General features: G+C 40.3%; 1 protein-coding gene across 1 annotated transcript in view; it reads right to left on the bottom strand.

Annotated features, from left to right (window-relative positions):
• The window catches only part of Cpne8 (copine 8), a 178,238-nt gene that overhangs the window by 24,414 nt on the left and 131,977 nt on the right, over positions 1 to 21,847 (bottom strand). Inside the window, exons 14-15 of the mRNA XM_041672522.1 lie at positions 9,873 to 9,919; positions 3,621 to 3,802 (exon numbers count right to left, since the gene is read on the bottom strand). Of these exons, the coding sequence (XP_041528456.1) occupies positions 3,621 to 3,802; positions 9,873 to 9,919 (229 nt within the window). The remainder of the gene's footprint in view (positions 1 to 3,620; positions 3,803 to 9,872; positions 9,920 to 21,847) is intronic.

Here is a 21,847-nt window from a genome sequence, read left to right as displayed (position 1 = left end):
ATAACAACCTTAGGGAACAGTCACAAGTAGGATAGTCATAAACTACTTTTATGATGAGCATTTGAACATTTTCACTGGGGGCTGTAATTCTATGGAGCTCCTTCCCCCCTTCCTCTGGAAGTGAAATTATGAGGTCACTGTCTTCCCTCTTGGCAGTGGAAAGACAGGCACTGTCTGCTCTGCTTATCGCCATGGACTGCTGAAAGCCTGGTCTCTCAATTAGTCCTCCTGCCGTAAGAAGTGGCACTAAGATTTCCTCACAGCCAGGGATGATAAGAATGCTTTTTAATGTGAAGTCTTATCTCTTTAAGAATATCTTGTCTATATTAGATCAGATTATTTAAAATATTTTATATTACCAAAATTAGACTTCTCCTTTAATGACAAAGTTGTATTAGGTTATAAAAAAGGCTTTTAAAAGTAATTCCTTCAACAAATTATGCAGGAAAGCAAATTTTGTCTTTTAACACCAATTAGAATGTCACTGTATGTATGCCAACATTATCTCAGAGTAGTATTTATCTTAGTCAGGAAAACAAAGTACTCTGAAAACAGAATATAATCGCTAGGCAATACTAAATTTGGTTTATTACCATCAGAATCAATCTAATCCTGTATCCTTAACAGCACAGGAATATTTTCCACAGATTTCACAGGCTCTGACAGCTTTCTTAGCAGTTCTGAATTGGGTTTCAAGAAGATCTTACAGGTCAAGTAATAAATAGTTCATTCTTATCAGTAGACAGTTTTATGAATTTGACTATAAGAGTGAATGAGAATAAAGAAAAGGCAGAAAAGGAGATGGGCAAAATTTATGTATAGTGAAAACTACGCAGAAAGAAATTACTAACCTTATTGGTTAACCACAATCATTTCTTCTGGGGACTTGAAAATAGATCCAGACCCTCCTGAGGTTCGCACAAGTGGTTTTCATGGCTTTTTAAGTTTGGAAGGTTTTAATTCTCTGAGAGGCATGAAATTCCCAACAGACACTCTCTTTTATCTGACTTAGGAGTATGACATGTGGGCTATTTCGTGGAAAGAAACAATGATCCCCTCCCCACAGCATCATTTCCTAAGATTGTGTGTATGATGGAATGGACAAACAAGAATAAATATAGAAACAACAATGCTCAAATTCTCATCAAAATATGTGAAAAAGACTAAAACTGTTCATATAAAAGTTTCTCTGTTTGTGATATATATGTGCATGTGCACATACATACATAGATTGTGCATTTAGGCATATGTGAGTATACATGTGTGCATATATGTGCATGTACACACATTTCTACACATGTACCCATGTATATGTGTACATGTAGGCATACTCATGTGTATATGTGTGTATTTAATATCCATGTATGTGTGTGCACACACAAGCACATGTGTGTATGTGTGTGTTTTGAGAAAGCATATACTTAGAGAGATTTATGGGCTGCTCTTGTGAGCTATAGTTTAATAATGGTTAAGAGCAGAGGTATTGAGAAAATGGAAGATTGGTGTTTGGTTCTGTTCTTTGGACTGAATTGTCACACAGCACCTGGAGATATTCTCATGACACCTAGTATAAGCAGTACAGTGAGTGTGTCTGTTGTGTTGTATCTACCAAACAAGGATTTTTTTGGACATTATATAAGATGATGAGCATAAATGATCAGTTTTGATTCTAGTAATGCAAATGTTCTGTCTGACACTCAGACTTGGTCTGTCTTCCTACCCAAGGAAACTGGAGCTATGGAAAAGCAGCCCTAAGGCTGAGACAGCACCACCATCTTTGGCATAATGGCTTCCATCATGAGTTGGAAGATGATGCCTCATTGGTTGAGAAGACATGATCTTTTGGTTCAGTGCTACACAATAGCATACTTGGGTGGTGTCATTTCTAGTCCATAGAAATGAATTTTCAAGACTCTGGAGATTAGAAAGTCTATGATCAAAGGGCAGGATGGATGCTTGCTCCTGGTTGGAGGACTGCTGGCTTCTCATACGGTGGAAGGTGAAAGGGCAAGAAAGTAAATTCTGCATGAATTCTCCTCTAAAAAAGTTTTATTCCCATGTCTTCTTCCTGACCCAATCACCTCGTGTGTGTGTGTGTGTGTGTGTGTGTGAGTGTGTGTGTGTGTGTGTGTGTGTTTGTGTGTGTGCATGTGTATGTGCTGCATGCGAAGTCCAGAGGTTGGCAGCAGGAGTTTGTCAGTCACTTTCCACCTTAGTTTTTGAACAAGTTCCCTCCTCCCTCGAAGCTGGAGTGCACCAATCCAGCTAGACCTGGCAGCAGATCTTGGGAGGCCTCACCTCTTTGCTTTCCCAGCACTGAAGTCATGGACATATACCCTTATACCCAGCCTTTTATGTGGATGGTAGAGACCTGAAATCTGATCCTCATGCTTGTACAGAATACATGTAACCCACTGAGTCATGGCACAAGCATCTTAGTCACCTCTTAGTTTACTTCTTAGTTCTGTTAGTGCTGGCGACACCAGAACTTTAGACGAGATACATCCAGATAACAGCTGTCTCTCTATGAAAAAACTAGATTTTTAAAGATCTTATTTAGGTGCAATTTTTATATCCATCCCTAACATGTAATGAATGATTTGATAATCATGTAATGATTTGATAACATGAAATAAATGTAAAGATGGGAGAGCCAAGAAGTCATGAATGAGGGGGAAGAGAAATGAGTAACAACACACCAAAGGAGATGGGATGTTTTCATGGTAAATTACTAATTTCATTTAGTTTAATAAATCATTCTTTTTATCAGGCAAAATGAAGGACGGTCAGTTAAAGATAGTCAAATATTCTTTGATAGTCTTTCCACCGAGAAGTCAAAATTCATTTTTCTACCTTGAAACCTGTGCTGGTCCTAGTAACTCACATAGTAAAAAATGATGTCACAGTTCAGAAGTTCTAAGCCTGTGATCTAATGGATCTGGAATTTGTGTCTCAGACTTCAGAACATCTAAGAAAAGTGACTCCGGGTGGAGACTCTAAAGACCATGAGTCTACCAGACCAGGACAGAGTCAATTAGAACCTGTGTCTAGGAGGACACTTCAGTGACTCCAGCCATCTTGTTCTGGGCATTAGATAATGAACAGAGGCAAGGAAGCTACTACCATAGTGTGCATACTACACAAAACACACGATACAGACCTGAGAAACTGAACCAGTGTCCAGAGGGAGGCTCTGAAATACTGCCTTAGTAAAATTATTCTCCAACCATTAAAAATGTCCTAGCTGAAGCCTGATATTTAAAACAAACAAATGCAATTATCCAGTTATATTTGTGGCCTCCTTTATGACCCATTAGGATTATGAGAATGACACATCTATCTGCATTATTTTACATCTCCTAACTTTAGGGATATATATTATGCAAAGGCTGATAGCCAGAATAGACCTACTGTGTATAAATGGGGGTTCTTTAGGCAGATTTACTGAAAGGCTGTCTTTTTGATACGAAGTTCATTCTCCTAGGTGAACTATTATGAAGCTGAGATGAGAGCCTGGTCACCAAGAACCTCTACCAAAACCAGCACAGTAGAAACAGAAACCCAACACTGAAACACCTGACATGTTAGTTCTTTTTCAACAAATCAAATGGTATCATTACCAGAGCAAACTCATGAGATATCCTTCCATCTGGAGGCAGCTTCGCACCAAAACCAAGAGCTGGGAACATCTTATCACTGTCGTAATCTTGAACAATTTCTCCCACAGCCTTCAGGGCCATGCCATAAGCATTCAGTTGGTAAGGGTTCATGTAGTGGAGAGAAGTAGGCTGGGCAGGATTTCCTGATGACAGAAAATGGGTCAAAACATAAACAGTCGGGCCACAGGTAGCAATACTGTAGGCTTTCTTTACTTCAGTTTCAAATATTTAAGATTATCATTCTCTGCCTCTCCCTACCCAGGATCTTTGTTTAGACCTAGATCGTCAGTCTCCACCAACGGTTCATTTCCTTCTGCACGTCTCAAGCTGTCACCGTGTCCTGAATTCACTCTCTCCTTTTAGTTATGTCTCACATACAGCAAACACCACTTCTTATTTCTTTAGACTCTTCTTGTCTTTCTTTTCCCTGCCCTTGTGTTTCTTTTGTTCTGTTTTATAAAACGGGCAACAAAAAAAAATCAACTCTCAACTTCTTGAGTCTGTGACCATGTCTTAATCTCCCTTGTGCCTTTGATAATGCCAACAGAGATTGAAGTGGTAGTTGGTGGGTGACACTGAACTTAATTAGTAGCAGTAATGGTTAAAATACCAAGGAATCTACCACAGATTGAACAGTTGACATCGTATCTCACAAAGCCTTAACAATAAGTTCATTCTGAAACATTTTGACTTTTGGCTACAATGCTTCTCACAATATTCACATACAAGTTTTCTTTCTACATGTCTTCATTTATCTCGGATACATAACTTAGAGTGAAGTTGCTGACTTATGCGGTGACTCTGAATATTACAATTTGAGTAACTGCCAAAATGTTCTCAAAAGCAGCTACACCATCAACATCCACAGTATTACCAAGGTTCTGATTACTCTAGTTCTCCATGACACTACTCTTCAGAGTGGTTCTATCTAGCCATGTTCATGGGTGCGGGATGGTAACTGTCCATAGTTCTGGTTAAGTTTCCTGAAGTCTGTATGTTAACAATATGTTCTTAGAAATATTTGCTCTCTGTATATCTTATATGGAGAAAGATTCCCTTCAGATCATTTGCCTACTCTCATTTTATTTTAAAATTTTATTTATTTATTTATTTATTTGGGTGTGTATGTGTGCATGTGAGTGTGCATGTGCCATGGTGTGTGTGTGTGTGTGTGTGGAGTGGAGCTTGGGGGACAGCTTCTGAGAGTTGCTTCTCTCCTTATACCATGCAGGTCCTGAGGACTGAACTCAAATTATCAGGTTTGGCAGTAAGCACCTTTATCTGCTGAGCCATCTGACTGTATCCTCTTTAAATTGAGAATAATTTTTCATTGAGTTGTTAAAGTTCTTTGTGTATTCTAGATACAAGTTTCTCATAGACTGTAGGCTTTGGGCATATTTGCTATATTTAGGGCTTGTCTTCTGTTTTGATAGGTGTCATTTGAAACATGAAATGTAATTTTGCTAGCATTCACTTTATTTTCTTTACATTGCTAATGCCCTTGGTGTCACATTTAAGAATCAGATGCCACAACCACAGCCATCAAAGCCTTTTCTGATTTTTTGTTCTGAACTCTTTTTTTTTTTTTTTTTTGGTTTTTCGAGACAGGGTTTCTCTGTGGCTTTGGAGCCTGTCCTGGAACTCGCTCTGTAGACCAGGCTGGTCTCGAACTCACAGAGATCCGCCTGCCTCTGCCTCCCGAGTGCTGGGATTAAAGGCGTGCGCCACCATCGCCCGGCCTGTTCTGAACTCTTTACAGCTTAACATTTTGAAGCATTTCTGTATTAGTGGAGTTTTGTACATGACCTGAGATAAAAGTCTTAATTTCATCCTTGTGCATGTGGCTAAGTACTTGATCCAGCACTCTTTCTAAAAAGGCTATTTTTTCCCCATAAAATAAAGTTTGGTATCTTTCTTTTTCATTTGTTTTGGCTTTTCTTGATCCTTTGCAACAACACATAAAGTTTAAGTGAATTTCTCCTTTTCTAAAATAAATCTACCAAATTTTGACATTGTATCAACTCTGTCAATCACTTGGAGGGAGATGGTTATTTTAACAATGTTTGCTCTTATTATCCAAAACAAAACTTTTAAATTTTATTATGTAATTTTTTAAACATTCTTATAAGAACATAGTCTTTAGTTTGCAAAACACAGTCTTCAGCTTATATGTTTTGTATTAAACGCAATCCTAACTTTTTCATTTTTAAAAAATTACTGTAGGTATAATAATCTTCTTTTTTTCTTTGTGAATATTTTTCCTTGCAAAGGTAGAGAAAAGAGTTGAGGCCTTGATCGTCTTTCCTGCAGCCTTGCTCAACTTGTGATTAGTTGTAAGGCATTTTAGTAGATTTCTCAGAATTCTGCATTTTACAGGATGTATTCAGAAGTAGTTTTATTTCACTTTTATTTACAGTATCAATATTTAATTCTTTTATCTACCTTGCATGGCAACAACACCTGGTGCAATGTTGACTGGAAATAATCAGAGCATTCTTGTCTTGTTTTCCATCTCAGGAGAAACCAACCTGCTTCTCATTCCTAAACATGCTGTTGAGTAGGGTTTATAAGTTTCCCTCTACAAGGTCTTGAAAGCATCCACCACAAGCACATGCAGAATTTTGTCAAATGGTTTCTCAGCGTCATGTGGGATATTATTCATTTTCAAAATTTTAATATTCAAAAATCAAGTAATGTAATATAGTCTTGTGAATTCCAGATGTTAGGAAATGAATGAGCAGATGATAAACCATTATATGCTGTTGGTCTGGGTTATTTTACCCAGTATTTTTATATACACATGTACATGAAAGCTGATTTTTAAGTTTCTCATTGTGATGTCTTGGTCTCACCTTTGAATCAAACTATTAACGGCCTCACAAAAAGAACCTTTACTCTTTGGTTTTTAGAACAGTTTGTCCTAAAGTCTGGCAATTAAAATATTTGGTAGATTTCTTGAATGAAGCCACCTAGAACTAAGAACTAAGGTGTTTTTCTCATTGCTAATTCAGTTTCTTGTTACATACTGTCCAGATTGTCAAAATCTTAGATGAGTTTCAGTCATTATGTCTTTCTATTGAATAGACAGTTGATTCTCTTAGTAAACCTAAAACTCATCAATAGAACAATGAAAAGTTATTTCAACCAGTTGGACTTAGGCTGAGTTACTTATTACGGGTCATATTTCATAGACATGAAACAAGAATTACCATCTCAAGACATAATGCTAATGAAAACATTTTAACGCCCAGAAAAAAAGTGAACGGGTAGAATTTGGCCTCATTAAGCATAGTTCTAGCTCTTCAAGGCATAAGCCAATATGTCTCATTAGTAAAATGTTTTCTAGAACTAGGTTTGTGCAGCTGTGTAAGAAGAAGGTCAGATTTAACGGCTTTTTGGATGGTGGTTTGGGAAATGTGGACCAGTGTAAGAAATGTAAAGAGAATACATGAGAGCTGTAGACACAATGGGTAATTGGGAAGGGAAGATCAGCAGGGGCTCCTCACTAGCACTAGGGCATTGTGCTGGCTTGTTTTTATGTCATCTTGACCTAAGTTAGAGTCATCTGAAAACAGGGAATACAACTGCATCTTGACCCAAGTTAGAGTCATCTGAAAAGAAGGAATACAACTGCAAAAATGCCTTCATGAGATCCGGCTGTAGGCAAGCCTGTAGGGCATTTTCTTAATTAGTGATTGATGTGGGTGCCTTAGCCCCTTGTGTGTGGTGCCATCCCTAAATTGGTTGTTCTGGATTCTATACGAATGTACGCTGAGCAAACCACAAAGAGCAAACCTATATGTAAACAAACATTTCTCTCTCAGGCCTATTACTAACTAGCTCTTACGTTTAAATTAACCCATTTCTATTAATCAATGTAGGGCCACGTGGCCATGACTTTTACTGGTCTACTGGCATTTTGTTTCTTGGGCAGCTGGCTTGTGTCTCCCTCAACTCCTTCATGTCTTTCTTCCTATATTTAGGTTTTCCTATATTTGGTTTTCCTGCCTAGCTATATTCTGCCTTGCTATTGGCCAAAGTAGCCTTTATTATTAACCAATGTGTAGTAATAAGAGTGTGGCGGGGCTGCGTCCCCAGCACCCCGGCCGCCTGCTAGCTTATGCCCCGAAATAACAACACACAAACTGTATTCTTTTAAACACTGCTTGGCCCTTTAGCTCTAGCCCTTACTGGCTAATTCTGATAGCCCGATCAACCCATCTCTAATAATCTGTGAGCACCGGTCTTACCGGGAAGATTCTAGCCTATGTCCATCCTGGGTCGGAGCTTCATCGTGTGTGTTTGCCTGGGAGCGGGGCATGGCATCTCTGCTCCAGAGAGCAGAGCTGTCAGTCTGAGCTCACTTCCTCTTCCTCCCAGCGTTCTGTTCTGTTTACTCCTCCCACCTATGTTTTAATCTATGAGGGCCAAGCAGTTTCTTTATTGCTTAACCAATGAAATCAACAGATTGAAATATGACACTCCCACATCACCAATGGGAGCAACACATATTCACAGCATATAGAAGGGTTATCCCACAGCACAAGCCAGAAAGCAGCACTCCCCCATGGCCTCTGCACCAGTTCCTGTCTCTAGGTTCCTGCCTTGTTTGTGTGTTGGTCCTGACATTTTCCAAGTATGAACAGTGATGTGGAAGATTAAGTCAAATAAGCCCTTTATTCCCAAGTTTGCTTTGGTTATGGTGTTTTGTCACAGCAGCAGTAACCCTACAATAGGCATCATCCTCATAAATACAGTGGAGACTGAAGAAACTGTCAATCAAAAGTGTACCCAACACTCCTAGGCTGGGAGGTCCTTCTGTCTATGTGTTGCTTTTATTGATTAATGAATAAAAAATTGTTTTGGCCTGTGATAGGGCAAAAGAACACAGCTAGGTAGAGAAAACTAAAGTGAACATGGGGAGAGAGGAGGCAGGGTCAGAGAGATGCCATGGAGCTGCCAGAGAAAGTCATGGCAAAACATTGTCAGTAAGCTACTGCCACGTGGCGACGCACAGATTAATGGAGATGGGTTAAATTAAGATGTAAGAGTTAGTCAATAAGAAGCTGGAGCTAAGAGTCCAGGTAGTGTTTTAATTAATATGGTTTCTGTGTGATTATTTCAGGCCTAAGCTAGCTGGGCGGCCAAGAACAAACAAGCGGCTCCTTGCAACACACTCCAAACCTTCTAACACATCTCAGCAACTCCAGATCCCACTCAGCAGCCTCAGTTTTGTTATTATTGTACAACATGGGTGCTGTGGCTTGCTGCTGCTCCTGCTGCTGCTGCTGCTCCAACTGTTTGATATCAGCTGGGAATATCACACAGTACCAAAAGTTCAGGAGGAAGACGAAATGAAAAATTCCAAACATAGCTTCTAATGAAGCTGTACTGCCTTCTTGCCTCATAAAGTTGAATCTTTCTAAGGAAACTGTTGTCACTTGGGTACTACATGGGAAAAACTCATGGAAACTTTTGTCAAAAGCAAATAATAAAGGCTTGCAACAAGACTTGGTGGTTAGCAGGGCTTGGTGCCTAAGCCCGGAAACCACAGAAGAACGATGCCCCCGAAATTTGTCAACACTAGCTGTGACATATGCCCCCTCATACTCATGCATGCACACCAGAAACACACACACACCCACACACACACACACACACACAGAGAGAGATAGTAACAAATGAAATAAAAGCTGAAAGAGATACAGTGAGGTCATGTTCTTAGGATATAATGCAACCAGTTCAAACGGTCATTCCGTTCCAAATAAACTTGGCTCAAAATAAAAAAAAAAAAATTCCATTATTTTTCTTTCCTAAAATATTTTATACGAATCACTAATGTCTGTACCAAAATATCACATAGCAATCCTACTTAATGAACTAGCTGCCAAGATGTTAGTAAGTGAGTAAAATTATGGCTGAACCCCACTTTCAAATTAAGTACACAAGGAGGTACTGGCGGAATGGGATCTCTAATTAGAGATGCTTCAGAAATGGCTTAACTACATCTCAAATCAGTATTCCTTGGGAAGAAATAGTAAAATGGTTCAACATGTAGTTAGTCTGTTGTATATTTTTGTTATATTTCTTCTACATTTTTCATTTCTAAACTGTCGCATAGTGTTAAAGACAAAATTTTGGGATTTTCGATGAAAATAAAAATTTGTCACTTACTCGGCAGCAGTTCTTACTGAGGACAGGAGTAGCACTCACCGTTTGATGCTGTAAAGTCAATAGCCACGGTGAAGTTGATCTGCGTTCTAGAAAAAAAGCAAATAAAAATCGCCAAGTAAGCAGCAACACCCAGGAGGTCATCGTCCATTCTTGTTACATTTTTAGTGTAAAAGATTCTCCTAAGTGTTGAATTTGAACAAATACAGCATATGCTAGACAGCATTAAATAGGCAGATTTACCAGGTATGGGTGTTAAAAAATATCCTTGTTATCATAATACTGTAAAAGAAAAGTCATTTGAACAAGCTTGGGTTGCTTTTTGAGCGCAGTAAACATGCGCGTGGCCGAGCAAAGAGTCTAAACAAACAGCTGTGAGGTTCACGTCCAGCACTTAGAGCTAAGTGCTGCTTTTGAAACCATCAGTAAAACTGTCCCACACCTCTACAGCATCAGTCCTTAAACTAACTTTCGAAAGTCCTGAAGATAGGACCTTCCTCTATGTTTCTGAAAACTGAAATAGCTCAAGAGACAGTCTATATGCTCCATCTACTTACCAGTTTTTGGTAAATATAGTGGTAAGAAATGTGTATAATTTTAATTTTCAGCTCTTAGACAATACATTACTTCATTAGTTTGTTTTTCTTTTAAATAAATTAGCTATTTTCTTTTCCTCCCTCCCTCTCTCTTTTTCTAGCTCTTCCTTCAGTTCTTTTGTTCTATTACAAACTAAATAGCATTTCACTTTTTGCTACACTCATGACTATTTATATTTATAATAACATTCCTTTCTTTCCAAAGACAAAAGTCATAGTAAGTGGCAGTGCCATTGTGTCAATGGCAGTGCAGGCCTATCTGTGAATCTCCCTTTCTTGTGTTACCTAAATAGCACTTCATTGATGTGGGAAGTCCTTCTGTATATGTGTTGCTTTTATTGGTCAATGAATAAAGAAGCTGTTTGACCTTTGATAGGGGAGAGTAGAGCTAGGTGGGGAAGTCTGAACTGAATGCTGGGAGGAAGAAGGCAGAGTCAGGGAGACATCTGAAGGAAAGACACAAACCACCAGCCGAAACCTTGCTGCTAGGGCACGAGCCTCATGGTAAAATATAAAATAATAGAAATGGGTTAATTTAAAAGATAAACGAGAGCTAGAAATATGCATAAGGTAATAGGCCAAGCAGTGTTGTAATTGATATAGTTTCTGTGTGATTATTTCAGTTCTGGGCAGCTGGGAACAAACAAGCAGCCTTCCTACAACACTTCATTAAAGGAAAATGAGCATTTCCTTAAAGAGCACACTTAGCATATTTTAAAGACTTAAATTATTTCTTGTAAAAAAATACCCTTGACAAAGTGAACTGTTCAAAGTCTGGATGATGATGATGATAATAATGATGTCTACCTTGTCCATCCGGGCCTGGATAGGACTTAGACATGAATGGTTTCTGACTCCAGAACTAAATCATCAAGCCCCATCATACTTCACTAACAAGCATTCCTTTCCCTTTTCAGATTCAGCCTCAAAAATCCTGCATGCGATTCTGAGATTGACTCAAATGCACACCCCTCCCCAGAGAATGATCAACTTTACGTATTTATATTTAACAAAGTCAATGGAGATTCCTTTTTATAGCCACTCAGTAACGTTTTACTTAGAGCAGAAATCAGGTTTAGAGGCTAAGAATCCAGGCTCACAGGGAGCTTCATTCTAATGAGCATGAATCGAAATGAGCACAGCTTTGAGAGAGGTAACACAGTGAGCCTTTGGGGAGAACATTCTAGATAACTAACTCCCTTTGAGGTGCTAAAAGGAACGACTGCCCACAGCCCACTGGTATGTCATGGTAACCGACAGTAATACAGGGTGACAAGTGACACAGAAAAAGCAGGGCTGAGTCTGCAAGAGCTGGATTTGAGGCTCAGCAGCTCACTTGTGTCCTTGGCCAAATTTCAATATTCTTAGAGGGCGGTCTCACAGTAACAGCAAATAAAAGAGAGAAAGGGAAGTGCTCTATACATAAAACATATTCCACGTAAATAACTTACACATTAAATATACATATAAATATACGTATTATGATGCATAGTTACATAGGTTATATCCATTAATCTAACAATATTTTGATAAGAACACAATCTTTTCTTAAAAATATGTTTTACATTTAAGGAAACTGAGCTCAAAAAACTCAATCGTTTTCTATACCACCAACAAATGCCAGCATTTCGAATGTAAATTAACATCTTTCCAAAAACAGATGTCCTTAATAATAGATACTAAGACATTATCATAGGCTTGATATAAATTTGCCTTCCACTGAGTATGCTATCAATACTAATCTCAGAAGCACCTGTATGTCTGTTATTCCAGTGGAACTGGTTAGGCATAAAAGTAACCCAAAGCCTTGAAAACACAGCATTTTAGGATATTTTTAATACTAAATTAGAATTCCACATTTTGGCACAATCTTCCTTAGATTGTAGGAACAGATCACCCCCCCCTTTTTCCCCTTCTCTCTCTGTGAGTGTGGTATAAGTGTGAGTGTGTGTGTATGTATCCACACACTCTTATTTGGTGTGGTTGACAATGGCTGGGTTCATTCATTGCCCTCCACTTTATTTTCTCAGATAAATTCTCTCAGTGACCTTCCAGCTTACCATTGTAGCTAAGTCAGAAGGCAGAAGCCCCCAGGCATCCATCTGCCTGTCTCATTCCCCCAGTGCTGGAGCCGCAGGAGTATGCTATCATACCTTTATACCTGGCAGAGGATGTGAACTCAACTTCTCATGCCTCTGCAGCAAACACTTTTCCCATGAGCCATCTCACCAGCCCTCCAACTCTCTCTGTGCACTGGAACCTCGCTGTGCTTCTGCATTCATGAGTAACTTCATTCTATGGTTGTTTCTCATTCTTTCATCATGATAAAACCCAACACATCACAAAAAAAGTTTCTTAAACCATGATTCTCAGAACAAAACCTGCAATAGTTGCAGCAACCGAGGTCCTCCCAAGGCAGTGGTATCTATCAAAGCAAAGATAAAAGCTGTGACCACTAGCTACAGAGCTATACAGCACAGGAGAACAAAAAAATAGAAAAAAAGAATATTTAGAACTAAAATAACATACCCAAACACAGAGCAGTTTATTTTAAAAAATGAATAAATTGCTAAAATAATTTTAAAAAACTAAAAAGAAAAAAAGCAAGGAGATTAAAAGGGAGAAAGAGAAAGGAAAAGACATTGAGAGAGGGAGAGATAGTGATCGACAAATAGGGAGAGATGGAGAGAGCCGGACAGAGGGGGACAGAGAGGAACACACGGGGGAAGGGGTTAGTACCTTACAGACCAATCATTTAACCCAAAGATTATTTCAAAGGCCTAGGATCCTCTAAGACAGAGTAGGAAGGCCTGATGCACTTAGCACTGAATGGTAACTAATAACCATGGAGTAACAGAGACAGTCAAGGACTACAGAGGAATCCTCGAGGTATATTGATTGGCTGACTGATGGGAAGATGTGACTAACTCCGGCTTTCCCTGGACCCCCTCCCATTGTTTGCTCTGCCTGGGTGTGTTCAGATCGGAAAGGAAACATTATGCCTTACTCCACAGGCACCTGTTGGGAAGGATGCCTGCCATTATCTGAGAAACAGAGCAAAACAAAACAACAATAGCAGCAAAAACTAAAGTTCAGCGATCATCTTTCAGTTGCCAAGAGCTGGGCAAAGTGATGGAAAGTTCTGGAAATTCCAATGTTGGTTTACTGAGGTCAACAGCAAGAACAGTCCAGCATTTTTATCACTGAGTTCATTCTTCTGAGTGCTGTGTGCATCTATGCATAACATGATGTATGTTTAGTATGCCCACAGTCACATTCTACACGTTTATGAAATATTAGTGAAACAATTTCCTAAAGAAAGACGGTGGAAATGAGGCTGTTAAGAAGATTGCTTGAAGGCTTTGATGAATTGTTTCTTTTTCTATCAAGTAAGTAAGCTGATCATCGTCAGTAACTGCAATATTTATCTCCATTATTTATCAGTGTTTGGAGCTTAGAGCCAGTGACAAAGAATCAAACATGAACTCACATGAGACGACTCCTGATGGAATATCCACACAAGGATCAGGTACGGATTCTTGAAATATTGCACTTAGAAGTTTTGTTTAAGAAACAGACAAGAGAAAGTGGGATTTCAAGAGCCATGGTCAATGGTGCTGTTCTGGAATTCCCAGCGAGGTCTCCTGACAAAGAGTGCCCATGAGTATCAACATCAAACATGCTGAGCTTTGTGAAGCCGTGCATTTACCAGGCGTCCCCATCTTATATCACCACCTTCCGAAAGTTGTGAACGTCAGGAAAATCCCCCAGCACAATGGGCAGAGGGTATCACACAGATTGGGAGCTCTGCACGCGCCCCCGCCTCTCATGTTTGCGATAGTTACCGTGAACTAGCTATCATGAGTGAACACGGACATGTGCAGGACTGTTTGCACTTATTCCCCGACTCCAGTCCCGTCCACTTGCACAAACTACACACTACGAACCCTCAAGGTGGAGCCCCCCCATCCCTGTTTAGGTTAATTTTGATAAACACCAATTGTCATTCTGTAGCTTTTGGGATCCAGACCAGCCCACCTCCAGAGCACGCTCCAGGCATGGAGTCATCAGGACCAGGCTTCTGCCTGCTTTACTAATATGCAGTCTGGTTTACACTTCAGTTTGGTCACCTGCTCTGACCCCCTGAGTTATTGCCTTAAGCACTGTTACCCAGACTTGTCCTCCATGATCCTGTCTCAGTATGAGCTAAACCTTGAAGCCTTTTCTACCTCAACTTTTCCTTTTCCTTTACAAAGTAACCGACTATTGACTGACAAACAGAAAACTCCCTGACTCAATCAATGGGGCTTCTTTAAGGCTTCCTTTGGAGGCTGGAATGATGTAGAGTGGCTAGGAGCACACACTGCTCTTCCAGAGGACCCAGATTCAGGTCCCAGCACCCATATGGCAGCTTACAATTGTAACTCCAGTTCCAGGGATTCCAATGCCCTCTTCTGTCTTCTGAGGGCACCAGGAATACAAGTGACACAAAGATAAACGTGCAAGCAAAACACCCACACACTTAAAATAAAATTGAGACCTCCGGCTTCCCAAACACTGGCCCTGATTGCCCAGAGGAAAGCAGGTTTTCATACAAATGCAGACTCCAATAAACCTTGGGAAGGCTGCATTACTTCAGGATATGCTCCTTGTAGGAACACAGTATCTTCACTGTACCCACGCGTGAAAGGGTTTTAAGTATTTCATTCTTTAGTAACCCTGTCACAGATGTTCGGCATCTGGATCTAAGACATTTCTATGAACACCAGAGTGTACCACACTGATCAAATTAGTGGTTTTACCTGAGATTTAGAGGTTGCCCCTCAGAATTTGACCTCCCACCCGAGATTTCCTTTCCTTCATGTCAGCTACTAGGTCTGAACCTGCTCAACCCAAGACAGCACCACAAATGGTCTGCAGCACACTTGGGTGCTGCCTCCCTCAAATGGAAAAAGGAACAGCCCCTGAGGGATGACGTCATTCTCTGTCCACAAAGATGCAGTTTCATAAATCAACAGCTCTTCTGCTTCTTCTGGATTTTGCGGATTGGAGTCTACAATAGGTGAATCTAAAGAAGCTAAGTAAGAAGGGGAACCCAAGGAAAAACATATAGTTATCCTCTTGGCTAAGGGAAGTAGACAAAATTGCCGGGGAGAAAATTGGGATCTTGGGGTGGGGTGGGTTGGGGGTAAGGGGAGATGGGGAGAGAAAAGTTAGAAGGGAAGGAGGTCGGGCCTTGGGAAAGCAGGAGGATTGGGATAAAGGAAGGTTGGACAGGGGAGCACGGAACCACAATTCTTAGTTAAGGGAACCACCTTAGGGTTGGCAAGAGACCTGATCCTAGAGGGGCTCCCAGGTGCCCAAGCTGAGGTCCCCAGTTAGTTCCTTGGGCACTTGAGGATAGGGAACCTGAAATGACCCTATCCTTAAAATTTGTTTTAAATAAAATATAATTGCATTAATGTCCTCCTTCCCTGGTCCCTTCCAACCTCTCCCATTCTCCTTCCCGCTGCCTCTCAAATCGATAGCCTCTTTTCAATTTTTGTTATTACATGTATGTGTGCATACATATCTAAACACAATTTGTCAACTCCCTTGAGTGTGCCTTGTGAGTATATGATTTCAGGGCTGGCAACTAAGCACTTAGCAGGGTCATCCCTGGGAGAGGTTATTTTCCCTTCCCTCAGCAGTCATTAGATACTTGTAGTGCTTTTTCTAGGGGCGGAGACCCCGTGAGATGTCTCCCTCCAGTGTTATTCAGGTCTTGTTTAAGGAGCCATATTGTTAGGATGCCATGACCATAGCTTCCCTGTTGTTGGTAGGAGAGAGCAGGTGACTTGGTTCCCTGGCTCTTCCAGTCTATCTAGTCCCTTTTTGATGATGTCCTACAGGAGCTATAACGGTCAGGGCTATGCTGCAGAGTTCAGGGTTTTAAACACAACACAGAGGCTACAAAGTATAATGTCACAAGACATTGAAAATGTCTCGCCTTCTTTTTAAATGATAGTTTTAAAAAGTATCTCATAAGTAATATCAAAACAATCAAAAATGAACCCCTGGTTCGAAACTCAAGCACTGCTTGAAAAAAAAATTCTATTTGAAATGAAATGAGTGATGGAGAGACAAACTTCCTAGTATAAAAACATTGAGTTGGCCATCATAGAGCGGAACCTGAATCCCAGAATCACAGCAAGCTAGGGGGTTGTGAACACAAACCCTTGCCCAAACTACCAACTCTCCACGACATGACTTTGTAATACACTAAATAGGTACCCGTCTTTTAGAAGCGGTGGTTCTCAACCTGTGTGCCTCAACCCGTTTGTGGATCAAATATCAAATATCCTGCATGCTACAGGCCACAACATTACACAGTAATTGCTCAGCCATCTTTTCGTGAGTGACATATCAGAACCAAAGGATCTGGTAAAGGTTAAACCAAAAGGCAAGGCTTTTTGGTGTTATTGCTTTGTGAATAAGTGGCTGTCCTTTGCTGTAGATCATTCGCTGTGGCTAACTCCCTTTCTGCTACACATTTGGGAACTAATTCCCTAGTTCAGAACAGTTTCCCAGTGCCAGGTCTTGTTCTTCTCTCCTAGGGAAGCACAGAGATCTGCCTTTATGTAATTATTTTTATCAGCAGGCATTTGGTCAGAGTTTAGGGTCCAGGCAAAGATCTCCAAGGACATAGAATTACTGCCTGCCCAAGCTGCTGCTCTGGTTTTACCCCACAACCGAATTGCTGATAACAGCATAGTCTGGAACTGATAATGTAGAGGCCTGAGTCTCTTCTTTGCTTAGAGAAGTAAGTATAACTCCAGACCTAGGCCCGTAAAAACTGCAGCGTCTAGTTTATATGTTATTTGATTAAGGGCTATCAGCTTCTCCCTGACTGTTTACTTAGGTTGCCTAGTTACCTGGTATCTTCTAAGCATACTGGAAGAAAAGAAGTGGTGTGCTGATTTAAACAATGTGTACCCTCTTCATAATTTTACCAGAAACAAACCTTTTAGCCCTTTACTAACCACCTAAAAATGTAGCGTAGCGTACTAGCATTCCCCTCTAGATTTTCCTGATGATTTAATCACTTTCTTAACTAACTTTCCCCATTAAATGTGACGTATACTAGCCACTCCCATGGATCTCTCTCTCTCTCTCTCTCTCTCTCTCTCTCTCTCTCTCTCTGTGTGTGTGTGTGTGTGTGTGTGTGTGTGTGTGTGAGAGAGAGAGAGAGAGAGAGAGAGAGAGAGAGAACACCTTTATCTGTTTTTCTATGGGGCAAAAGAATTCCAACTCTGGAACTTACTAGGGCTGGACAATTTCTGGTTTTAAGAGTATATATGACTGGGAACATTTGTAATGGGTAGAACTAGGGATATGTAGAAGAAAAAGCAAGAGAGAGCAAGGGAGAATTGTGAGAAATGAAAGACGAGAGGAATAAGAATAAAGAGACATGGATGGATGCTTCCTGTTGTGAGTAGATTTTTACCCCTCAGATCTTTACCTTTAGATTTCTGGCCCCCCTTTAGCTATCTGTGGTGTCTTTAACTGAACCCTGTAAGGGAGTCTTAAAGGCTAAATATTCTAGACTCCCATTACCTGTATATCAGATGATGATGATGATTATTATTATTACATTACTATTCATAACAGTAGCAAAATTACAGTTACAAAGCAGCAATGAAATCATTTTCTGGTAGGGTCACCACAACATGAGGACCTGTATTAAGGAACTGAATCCTTAGGAAGGTTGAGAAGCACTGCTTTAAAGGTCACAGAATACTGAGTGTCCGTATGTAATAAATGGATTTACAAGCTGCAGAAGGTACTCCTGAGAAGCAAGCCTGGGCTTTTCCAGGCTCATGTTAATCCTTGCCTCTCATGAGACCCAGTTCTCTTTATTCTGCCTTAAGATTTGTTTTTTCTTTAATCCTCTCCACACTCGCTGGCTAGCGTTCAGGGTCAAGCAATGAATGACAACTGCTGCATTCAGCAGGGGATGAACCGCTGGAGAGAGCTTCAAAAGACATCCTGCGACCTTCCAAAGCACAGTCTGCATGGTGGGGTCAACAGGAGCAGGGATGAATTTCCCACCCGCTTCTGCCTCCTGCCCGTGATTAGCCCTTTTTTATCTCTCAGTTTTCAGGCCCCAACCTCTCATTGCTTCCCAGAGTGGAAGCTTTTTCCAGATAGAAGCAGGCTTTCCTCAGCTGTTCTTTCAAATGGATGATTATAACCCCTACCGAAGCTCACATACTTCAGAGAGAATTCCCCTTTAGAGAGATGGTTGACCCCCGGTTAGGAGCAGAGGGCTTACAGTGCTTTGAGAGCCCTCTGCCGCATCCCCCCACCTTCCTTCCCTCTTCAGTTCTCTTGGCTGTTTATACTCTCACCAAGCACCATGACTGAGAAACTGACCAACACAAGCACGATTAGCATCCTTTCTTATGATAACACATCTCCACCATTTCCCTGAGTAAGAAACAGAGGGTGCTGAACATGCTATCTGCAGAAAGACAAGCCAAGGATGGAGGACAATGCCAACCATAAGGCTAGACATCCCTTGACTTCCAAGCCCATGTCATATCTACTTTGTTAACCTTAAATAGTTTACTTTTACTGTTTCAAATTGGCATGCAGAGAAATGGGTTTCCATATGGGATTTTCATTCATATATCACTTTGTTTGATCCTCTCCCAACTTTTCCCTCTAAATACACAAATTTAGAATCAAGCATTAACAAAAACAAGTTTAGAGACGTCTTTTAATATGCATAAAGGTCTCTTTCCTAACTGTTGCTTTAGATGAGCTACGAAAGCATTCCCTGTTAGTATAGAAAGAAGGCAGTTTTTATTAGATTTATCTCCATTTGGTGATGCAGGGTTTAGCTTTCTGCTGCTTTGATGAGAACAAAGCACTTGGATGCCCATACAAGGAACCCTAATAAAAAAAAGTCCTAGGCATGCATATTCAAACAAGAAATGAGATTAGAAAAACTTAGAGTATCGCCTGCTCTGGCAAAGCATGCTCCCCGAGGCAACTTTCTAAGTAATGCTATATATTTTATAAAACTAGGGAAACGTTATTTTGCATTTTTGAAAAAACTTTAAGTATTTTTAAAGAACACTATCATGGGACTAATTTGTAAATTCTCTTATACTCAACTAGCCTTTCAGACAAGCAAAGTCAAAGTGTTCGCTCTGGTCTTTAAAAGGAGCTGATTAAGCCAGGCAGTGGTGGCATACGCCTTTAAATCTAGCACTCAGGAGGCTCAGGCAGGTGGATCTCTGTGAGTTCAAGGCCAGTCTGGTCTATAGAGCGAGTTCTAGGATAGTCAGGGCTATATAGAGAAATCCTGTCTTGAAAACAAAAACAACAACAAAACAAGAAAGAAACTGATTAATACGTGGGTAGCCTTTTCTCTCCCTCTCTCTTCTCCCATAAAGACTTTTATTTCTTGCAACTGGGACAAATAACACTTTGTCTATAATATTTACAAGGCTTAGGATCAGAATCAAGATGTGGGCAGGGTGAACAGTGCTGTCTGAAAGCAACAGTTACCTCTGAGTGGAACTTAGTTAAGGAGGAACCTCACTGACTTTGTTCATTTAAATTTCTCTTTTCTCTCCATGTCTTTGAGAGCTGAAATTGCCACCACTAAAATTATGGAAAGCAAATGCAATAAAGTATTTTGGTATTTTAAACCCATTGAAAGTTCAGGAAACAGTGGCTAGTATTACTGAGGGTTAGAACTACACACAATTCAATCCCACAGTTACTTTGAAGCAGGCATCATTATTTTTATTCCTACTTATTGGAATAAGAAACAGGTTCTAGTGGGAAGAGGTAGGCCTGCTGTTTGAAACATGCAGTCAAGTTGAGACTCATGGTCACACTTACACACTACTAGAATCCCTAGCAACCCCCTCTTAACTCTGCTGAATTATTCGAATTCTGTCCAAGAATTTCTCCACACAGTATCTTTCCAATGCCACTCCATCCCCCTCCTTTTTTCATGACAGAAAGAAAATAAGCAGTTCCTGCCTCAATCTCAGTATTCTGTCCTCCACATAGAATTAGAATAAAAGTCCAGCAGCAATAATTTCTGGTAGAGGCAGAAAAATTTTTATACTTTAATACCTTTTTTTTTTTTTTTGGTTTTTTGAAATAGGGTTTCTCTGTAGCTTTGGTGCCTGTCCTGGAACCAGCTCTTGAAGACCAGGCTGGACTTGAACTCACAGAGATCCACCTGCCTCTGCTTTCTGAGTTTTGGGATCAAAGGTATGCGCCTCCACCCCCTGGCTTTAATTTAATCAGTTTTATTATCTTTTAGAATAAAATCCATACTTCAATATCAAGGATGCATAAAGCAAACTTTCTGGGAGTTTTAATGCGAACAACAGTAATACACAGTCTGAAATGCATTTTACTCCAAAGAACTAGAGAAATACCAAACGAGAGCACTTCCCTCTTCTGTCACTCACAGGTGATATTGGTAAGGAACTTAGTCTCTGACATTTAGCTTTCTGTGCCCCGGATGCATTATAAAGTGTATTTCCTGAAGAATTAGTAGCCAGCCAGTACACAGTCAGGTGTTATATTGCTTTGAGTCAATGTAAATGTTTTACATTTTAAAAGGCATGCTTAGATTTCCTTGGTCATTTTTACTATCCCACAAACTTTGCATTCAACCCAGCTGTGTCTTTTTATCTTTTCCTTCTTTATTTCTTTAGTTATTTTCAGTTAATGAATTATTTTGATGATGTTCTGAGACAAGAGGGTAAAGGCAGATACGGGAGTTTGTAACTTGGCCAGTGGTCATCTCACTGTATTGAGAATCTGATCCCAGCATTGGATGTTTTTCGATTGCTCTTAGTGTCACCCAGTGAACAAAGGCCAGGCCATGTGGATTAACTATAGGGGAACCTCTTCTGACATGTGCTGAAGAGGGTTCAGACCAGGGCGGAAGGTCTGTGAAGGGAAACAATGTGTTGCTGTGAAGTCTCTGCTCCAAGCTACCCTCTTAGACTGTCTTCAGTGAAAATCCCCAGCCCTTCAATGGACCTAGAAGAAGAGTAGGAGGAAGAAGCCTACAAACCTTCTTTTTTCAAGTCTTCTCAACAAAGGCTTCTGTGGAGACACAGAACCAACTAAAATGACAGTTGATAGGTGCTGGGAAAGGAGAAGAACTCATTTTTGAGGGCATGACTACTAGTCGGTTGGTTGCCCATGTTCCAGTGAATGGTCCCACATACGTACAGCACTAATTGTACTTCTGGGGGAATTAAATTTCCTTTAATAAAGAAGAGGGCATGATGTAGGAAGATGACATGTTGTGAGGGGGATTCAGGAAGGCTTGGGGGAAGTAGGAGGACTGGAATTAGATATGAGCATATGTCATTGTATACATGCATGGAATTCTAA

The sequence above is a fragment of the Microtus oregoni genome, unplaced genomic scaffold, assembly GCF_018167655.1.
Source record: "Microtus oregoni isolate MIOR12 unplaced genomic scaffold, Mior012 000022F_ref0000154, whole genome shotgun sequence".
Classification (NCBI taxonomy): Eukaryota; Metazoa; Chordata; class Mammalia; order Rodentia; family Cricetidae; genus Microtus; species Microtus oregoni.
Note: the sequence above shows the minus strand (reverse complement) of the source record. Positions and strands in the feature narration are given on the sequence as shown.